Consider the following 9,140-nt stretch of genomic DNA (forward strand, 5'->3'; position numbering starts at 1 on the left):
TAAATACAAAGGGTGACTTTATTGAGAAAAGGGAGTGGTTTCCACAGCTAAATCCGACTGGATCCCATTGAACACAACACCAGTTGGTCTGCAGCCTGCTTGTTCCGGATGCTCATCAAGTTGCTCTGAAAAGGCTGTCTTCAACCAAACAACAAAAGCAAGACAATTGTAACGGTGTTCACCCCAATCAATGGCACTACAAAAGAAAAAAAAGGAGCATTACAGGAATTATTTTCTCCACAAATGACAAAAAATGCACTAAACTGACTAAGTTTATTTTGAAAAAGGGAAATGAAACCTCTTCCCATTTCAACGCTTGCGGGGGGTGGGGGTGGAATCTAATATATTTTCTCTGTGGAAAATGTATTGTGTTATAAACACAATGGAGGTAGGGTGTGTCAACAATTTTAGTAAGTGAAACCTTACTATATTGTCCATTATGCATTTCAAAATTAAACCCCCCTTTAAACTCAGACACCTCACTGATCATAATCTGGGCTGTTACTGAACAGCCCAGACCCTTCAAGTATGATGACACATTCATACCTGTACATTTCTTTCTGCATGTGGGAAAACTGCTTGAGGACGTTCTGAACATAAAATATGGCTGGCAAGGAGCCACCTAGAGAGCCAGTTTGGTGTAGTGGTTAAGAGTGTGGGACTCTAATCTGAAGAACCAGGTTTGATTCCTCACTCCTCTATTTGTAGCCAGCTAGGTGACCTTGGGTCAGTCACAGTTTCTAGGAGCTCTCTCAACCCCACCCACCTCTCAGGGTGATTGTTGTTGTGGGGATAATGATAACATACTTTGTAAACTGCTCTGAGTGGATGTTAAGTCATCCTGAAGGGCGGTATATAAATCAAATGTTATTATTATCACTGCCTGCTCAACTTCAGGCATGCTTTACTTTTTAAAAACAAAGTAACTGGGATAAACATTAACTTACGTGTAACACGTAGCTCAGTTTGTAACGTCTTTATCAAATTGAACTTACAAGAACAACAGGTGTTACAAAGAAAAATATTTCAACAATGCTCTGTAACAAAATAATTTCTGCATTTGTGTTACCTCTCATAACGGTTCGTACAGATCGGATAAGGTTCATTAATTGTCCTTTAATTCCTGGGTCCTCTCCAAACCCTCCAATCCCTTGGTCTGTTCCCCAGCCAACTGTGTAACATAAAAATAAAAATGTGCATGAAATATTTCATAATGGAAACCGTCAGACATATTTGTGAGCTACCTTGGAAAAAAGAGGTTGCTTTCTTCAAATACTGTAGTAGGCTTCTAAACTTTCCTTCAATACCAGGTAACTTATTTGAAATGATAATCAGAAATGGAATAATAAATAAAGATGTATTATAATGGTGGGAATTTCTGTAAAACTAGAGCTGTATGTTAACACAAACTAATCACTGAAAATTGTGAGATGTGGAAAAATGGACTGTCAATTCCAATTTTCCATAGAAGTTCATTAATTTAACTACACAGAAAGTCAAAATATCATTCAACTATAATTAGAAATAATGATCATAGAAGCCAACAAACAGAAAGCTAAACCCATCAGAAATATATAATCAGGGGTTTGTTGTCTGCCTGCAGACCAATCGCTTAAGTCGTTTAAAATCTTCAGCTTGACTACAAGAATGCCTTAGAAAAGATCCAATCTTTATACAACCTTTATCTTCAAATATAACAGCAAGGTGAATTTGGTTTAAATCACTAGTCAGGAATATACTGCTCAAAAAGTTTCACTTTTGTTTTTACTGTATGTGGATGAGATAGGGTAAGCAAGCTCCTGTCCTGGCTGTGCAGATGCCTGCCATACTCTCAAGCAGCCTTCCACTTCATCTGGCGCCTAAACGACTGGGCCCTAAACATATATGCATATAGCAATACATTTATTTAGACACACATGTATAAAAGTAAATATGTTATATTGCACAGACTTGCTACGATAAAGAATATTTTCTGTGTCAGAAATATTATTCAATATAGGCTTGTAAGTATACAGTCAAACCTATTCAGTATTCACAAAAAAATATGCTTTTGAGTTTTGTATTACAAGAAAAAAAAGCATGCATGCATTTTCAAATTCCTGTTCTATCATGAGGTTCACTAGATAACCTCAGACCAATTGGTCCTTCCAGATACTCTGAAGTCTATAATAGCTGACAAAGTTGTTGCAAGGATCTAAGAGGGGACTGGAGAACCATTTTCATCACCTAAGATTCTTGGGTAGGATTAAAACAATGTAAGATTTTTGTATGTATGTGTGTTAAAGTTACATATACATGGTTTTACTGCACAAATGTTGCAGAACACAAAGAAATGAACCCTCAACAAGTTGGCATGACAGCAAGCGTGATGTGGCACATAGAGGGACAAACTAGGGCTTGGAAACCCTAGCTTCAAAGCCTCACTTTGCCTTTGATATCAATGGGCCAGTTGCTCTGTCAGCCTAACATATCTCATGCTGCTGTAAAGGCAATACAATGAGAGGAGAGGGGCAATCCATGTACACCACCCCCAAGTTCTCTGTATAATTTTTATTCCAAACAAGAAATATGACATATGGCATGAAAACCCTGTTCCCACCAGACACATTCCCTATGCATGACCTGACTATATTTTTAATCCGACATCTGCTGCTGCTTGCAGTCAGAATCGTCCACACACAACCCCAATTTACTATTTCTCCTGCTTCTGCTTAACCTGCTGAAATTCTTCTTCTATATTACAACATCTACCATTGCGAAGAAGTATCCATTAAATTTTGGTCAACTTGTATTTAAGAATGTTACGAAACATTCAAAATTAAAGGGATTTGAGTCCAGTGGCTCCTCAGAGACCAATAAGATTTTCAGGGTATAAGCTTTTGAGAGTCAGAGCTCCCTTCTTCACATAATTCAAAATAAAGGAGTTCTTAAGTGTCCTAAAAGGTAAGAGGAGGGGCAGCCAGGGTTTGATAAATCCTAGGCGCCAGGTCACCATGCCACCTAGAAACTTCATTGGCACTGAATATTTTTTGTTACAGTAGCAACAATTACAAAATATGCACATGCAAAATCCTGAAGGCTGAAATAGGAGTTGGGATCCTAATGTTCTGGGCTGGTTTCAGAAACCAAAGAAAATTTATCAAGGCAAGGGGATAATAATTTTATTATTGTTATTTATAGTCTGCCTTTCTCACTGAGACTCGAGGCGGATTACACAATGTGAGATTAGTTCAGTTAATTTCAAAAACATGTCCATAAACAATACCATAGAGTAAACAGATACAGTTCACAAAGACATAGCAGTGTGCTTATATACCACCCTTCTGGACAGGTTAGTGCCACACAGAGAGTGGTAAAAAAAAAGTCAGTGTCGTTATTATCCCCCACAATACAGATGGGGAGCTGGGGCTGAGAGGAATGCTTTACCCAAGGCCACCTGTAGAAACCATGGCATTACTGGGAGTTGAACCAGCTGGCTCAGAGCCCAGCCATTTAACCACTATGCTACAGCAGCTGCGGGGGCAGCATGAACAAAGGAACAAGACTCGCCCCCTTCTCTGTTACATATAAGATCTCCCTCCTTGATTCCTAAGGTTGCCAGCTCCAGGCTGGGAAATTTCTGGAGATTCTGGGTGGGCGGGCCCTGGGGAGGGATTTCAGAATATAATTCCACCCTCCAAAGCAGACATTTTCTCCAAGGGAACTCATCTCTGTGCCCTGGAGATCAGTGATAATTCCGGGAGATCTCCAGCCCCCCCTGGAGGTTGGCAACACCATCACCTGGCAGAGGTTAACCTCCCCCCCCTAACTCCCCTCTCCAGGGTTTTCTTGTCCGCCCGCCCAACGGGTGTGAGGCCCGGGGCGGGACAAGGAGGCCCTGGCGGAGAGACGCCCCTCCGCCCCCCCGCCACACTCACTCCTACGGAGGAAACGCTCTTCATGCAGCACCGCGATGGCGTTGACAACCAGCAGCGCCGCCTGCAGCAGCGAATACAAAGTGAAGGCCATGGCCGCTGTCCCCAGTCAGGCCGCCGCCACCGCGGCCCAACTCTCTTCCCTCCCTCAGGAGGCAAAGCCGCCTCAGCGCCACCCGTCCCCTCACTGCGCCTGCGCCGCACCGCCTCAGCACCGCCCATTCCCTCACTGCGCCTGCGCCACGCCGCCTCAGCACCTCCCATTCCTTCACTGCGCCTGCGCAATGCGTGCCAGGACGTGGCTCTAACCGAGGCGGGAATGACGGTCATGGGAGGCGCGCTCTCGCGAGGCGGGGGAAAGGCGGTGCGTCTCGGCGTCTCTTTTCCCGCCTTTTTTATTTTATTGCCTCCCCGCGATGGCTCGGATTTAGTCTGCTGAGGGGAGAGTGGGACGCGGTTCTTGAGGAGGCTAGGGCTGTGTGGCGACATAAGACGAAAGCCTGGGGCACTTTAAAGACCCGGCGACGTTCTGTTTCAACAGGAGCTTTTCATGAAGTAAATGAAAGTCAATGTTCGTCTTTTAAGGCGCTACTGGAGTTTTTTGTTTTATTTTTGCTAGTCCAGATTAATATGGCAGCCCCTTTTGCAATCATTCTGGAGACCGTTGGTAGCTCGCTATATTTAGTTAAATAATTTTTTAATTAAAAACATAACAATAAACACACCACATATGCTTATTTATTCATCCATTCATTTATACGCTTGTTTTTCTCACAGAGATCCAAGGTGGATTACACAGTGAAAGTGAAATACAATATAATCAACAGCTAGGACATTCATTGGGATGCACAATAATGAGCAACAGGACAACATACAGAAAATTTGAAAACAAGCATAAAGTTGAGCATAGAGATGAAATCTTTGGAGCAAGGCAACCAATTATTTATAGTCTGCCCTTCTTGCTGAGACGCAAGGCGGATTGTGCAGCATGAATCCAGTACAGTTGATTCCAAACACATTTTTTAAAAAAGTAATAGGGTCTATACTATAAATGCAAATTTGCAAAGATTTAAAACTAGCAGAGATCCAATACAGAGCTGAATAACTGCTGAAACAGCATAAGCAATACTAAGACTGAACAATATAGTCCATTTTTAAACTAAGGATCTCTGTGCAGTCTCTATGTGGCTCTCCTCTTGCCCCGATTTTGTCCATTTTTAACGCGATGACAGAGATTGAACCTACTGCATGCAAAATATATGCCTTAAAGATAAATATAATCCTGCTGGAATTTCATGTGCAGTTTTGCAACGGCCCACTATCCGGGAAGCCAGTGTGATGTTAGGTAGGATCCCTGAGATGCAGATTTAAATCCACATTATGCCATGGACAATTGAGCCAATCGCACCCTCAGCCAAACCTACCTCAAAAGTTGTTATGAAGATACAATAGAGGAGAGGAGAATGATTTAAGGTGTTTTGGGTCCCCATTGGGGGAGAAAAGCAAGGTGTAAAACGAAAACTTGTTTTAAAAAAACCATTATGTGTGCCACAGTAGCATAGTAGTGCAACATCTGCCTGTTTCTGTCTTGCTAACATTGCAGGCATACTGGCTGAGAGCTCAGTTTAAATAAGATGCTGCCAGACATATACAAAATGGCATAGGTAATTCTTGTGTCCCATCATATTTAAAACTGGCGGAAGGAAGGAAGAGGCAGAAATCTGAGCATTTGAAGTGTCATAACTACAGTGTAATTAAATGTAAGGCACAATTTAGGGACTAATAAGTACTTTCCTTGATACCAAGAAGAAACCAAAGCTGTCAAGAAACATTTATTCAGTGGGGTTATGTGATAAAAAACCTTTTGGAGTTTTTGTGGGTATTTTTTTCCTTTGGGTTAATTATGTGTTATTTTCCTTTGTGTACAAAATAATTTTTCCTAACTCTTTTAGTTCAGATTAAAAAAAATCTATGCCTGAAATTAAGAGGTATTTTTTTCTCTCCCTGAAATCCAACAATCATTTCTCTCTTTTTAGGAATTTGGAATCGGTTTCCTTTTGGATCAAAGCGAAATTTGAGGAGAGGAGGAGCAGGAAGGCAGGTTCTACAAAATTTCAGAATTTCACTCTGCAGATGCTCAGAGGCAGGTAACATCTTCCTAAATTTTCCTGTCCTCCTACTGGAGCACCACCCTGGGCATATAACATAAAACAACTGCAAAGGCTGAAGTTATAAAAGGGCTCCTTGATTTTTCTTCAAAGAGAAATCCTGCTCTTAAAAGGGAATAAGGGATCAATGCAATGGCGATATCTAAAAAAGTGAATTTTGGAAAAAGAAATTTACTACCCCGTAACAACTCCACCTGAAGTACATCTTTGGTCCAGAGTATCATTTCTGTCTTTTCTCACACCCATACAATCCAGAGACCTGAATTCATTACCCAAACATAAGAAGAACCCTGGTAGAGCTGCCCAAAGGTCAGAATTCTGTTTCCAGTTCTGTGTAACCAGGTGCCTCTGAGGAGCTCATAAGCAGGACAGGATACTAATAGCCATCCCCTGCTGCTTGCTTCCAGCACCCGAAACTTGGAGATATACTGCCTCTGAACACAGAGGTTCTGTTTACCTAACAGCTGTTGATAGATCTCTCCTCCATGAATTTCTCTAATCCCTTCTTAACATCATCTAAGAACCAAATTAGATGTGATGGCAACTCTGCATGTTTGAACCTGGGTCTGCCAGAAGCACACAGAAAGTGAGGTGAGTGGATAGAGGTTTACTTTGTGCAAAAATGGTATGAGGAAATTAACCATCCATGTCTTGTAGTCTTCCCTGTACTCCTTTATCCTCAAGGGCTTTTCTCTCAGCACTGACATCTTTTTCAAGTGCCCTGTTACCCAAATGTCTACACGTGCCTGACCCCGGAAAGGTTCCCCTGAGCACGTCCAGAGTGCAGACCAGCAACACAAGAGTTAACCTTTATAATTGAAGTTTTTTCCTATATATTCCAGTGTCCCATAGGCTACAGAACAAGGGAACTGTGACTCAATATTGGTATAGTAGTTAGAGTGTCAGACCAGGATCTGGGAGACCCAGGTTCAAATCTCCCTTTTACCACAGAATCCCACTCATTGGTTGATATTGGGCCAATCACCCACCCTCAACATAGCCTACCTCACAGGGTTGTTGTGAAGATAAAATGGAAGAGAGGAGAATGATGTAATCTACTTTGGGTCCCCAATGGCAGGGTATAAATGAAATAAATAAACTGCACCATGGATGATATAGACAGAGTTGTTGCAGTTTGCTTGTTCTTTAAGGGTGAGATACATAATTAAGTCCAGGGTAATATAAGAACAGAAAAATAACTAGAATAAACTTCTAAATCTAATCAGGGCCGATGAACAAGTATTCTATTTGGGTATAGCAGTGGATCCACAAATTGAAGTAAATACTACCAAGATGCTAAGAACATAAAAGAGTGTGAAGGCAGTAATGAAGGGGGAGAAAGTGAGGTAGGAAGGAGACTGTTTCTTCTATGCTGTCCGGTTTCTCCTGCAGAGAGAGAGAGAGTTCATGCCCATAGAGTGCTGTATTTTTACTCATAGCCTTTTGTGGCTTTAACATCTGTTCACGCAATGAGACCGTGTGCAGAAATAAAAACATATTTTATCTTTTATTCTATTAGATATCCTACTATATAAAAGGCAAGCTGTTCTGGCAATGACTCACTTGCAGGCCCCTCCACAGGGATAAAAAGTGAGTCATCGGCAACATGGCTTGCCTTGGAGGTCCCAAGGAGGCTGCTGCAGTGGCAGGAAAGCCCAGCATGATGGCGTGGCCCTCTGGGGGCCCTCCCAAGGCCCTGCAACTGCTGCAGAGGCAGTGGGGAGGCCCAGCATGGCGGTGGCTGTGGAGGAGGGGAGGAGGCCGAGCATGGTGACCTGGCCCTCCCAAGGCCCCCAGAGTGGGGCCCCGCCAAATCAGTTTTCTAGAGCCTGTTGTATTTTTCCACACAACGGGCTTTGTTGCTAGTGTACACGCGCGCACATGCGTGCGTGTGTGTATGCTACTATATACTGCTTTTCTGTGGCAGTATGCATATAATGGATACGTATTCATATTAATTCCATAGCATTACAATAAGGACACTATGACATCGCACTCCTTTGGGGAGAAGGGCAGAGGTGGAACATCCTGTGGCCAAGAGAAGGAACCTCACTCAAATTGCCTCCATTACAACAAGTCAGCTCACCACCCCTCTGCTTTCTGCATGATTGTGAATATCCAGCTTTAAGCCCACATGTTTCTGCATTGTCGATGCTGGCCTTAAGTGGCCACTGCATCATTTTGTAGCAGTGAATTCCATACACTAGCCTTGCATTTTGTGAAGAAGTACTTCCTTTTGTATGTCCTGAGCAGGCTGCCAATTATTCTTTCGGAGTGAACCTACACTTTAGTACTATGAGAAAAGAATCTCCCTCTCTCCACAGCTTTCACAATTGTATAAGCTGCTCTATTATGTCTAGCTGTTCAGTTCTTTTTCTGATGTAAAAAGCTCTAAAAAGCTTTTCCTTATGGGGAAGATGCTTCAACTCCATCATAATTTTACGTGGTTCTGTAGAAGATTTTGCAGTATGTATACACAGGTGTGACTTCCCAAGGTAACATGGGAAACCATTCTCTCCCTATCCACTCTTAACTGTGAGAGTGCAATACGTAAGGGAATTCATTTTACTGTGCACTTAAACCAGCAAGCAAAATTATGACTTAATTAGTGCTCATGCATTCATTACTTAATGCTTGTATAGTGCGTGTGTGTTTTTAAGATACGTCTGTTTTAAATAGTATGGTTCTGCTATTTAGCTGGTTAATTTCATTATCGCCTCGTTTAATATTTTTATTTTCTTGGTGTCTGTAAATAGAGTTTGAAATAGTAATTAAAAAACTCATCAGGTTCTAATTGTTATTTACCCAAAATGCAGGTGTCAAGATTAATAACGGATTCTAAGCTAAAACAATTATGTGTTGTATTATATCAACTGTGCATGGCCTCTGGGCACTACTGTAATACAGATAACCAAGCAAATAATAACTGGAGCTCAGGGATACTATACAACTAGTGATGCATAAATTGACAAATTTTCCCCACTTACATCTCGCATTTTGATTGGCGGCTGGGCTCTGATTTGCATCATCACTGTGATTTTATTCCGCAGTAATCATA

The 9,140-nt window shown here is 41.8% G+C and overlaps 1 protein-coding gene across 1 annotated transcript; it reads right to left on the minus strand.

Annotated features, from left to right (window-relative positions):
- IER3IP1 (immediate early response 3 interacting protein 1) lies at positions 1–4,114 on the minus strand. The gene is made up of 3 exons (XM_054987327.1): positions 3,918–4,114; positions 1,070–1,171; positions 1–196 (listed from the first exon to the last, which is right to left on the minus strand). Exons 1-3 carry the CDS (start codon positions 4,006–4,008, stop codon positions 141–143), a joined length of 249 nt encoding a protein of 82 aa, XP_054843302.1. The 5' UTR covers positions 4,009–4,114; the 3' UTR covers positions 1–140.
- Between the last annotated feature and the right edge of the window lie 5,026 nt (positions 4,115–9,140).

This window comes from Eublepharis macularius, chromosome 8 (genome assembly GCF_028583425.1).
Source record: "Eublepharis macularius isolate TG4126 chromosome 8, MPM_Emac_v1.0, whole genome shotgun sequence".
NCBI lineage: Eukaryota > Metazoa > Chordata > Lepidosauria > Squamata > Eublepharidae > Eublepharis > Eublepharis macularius.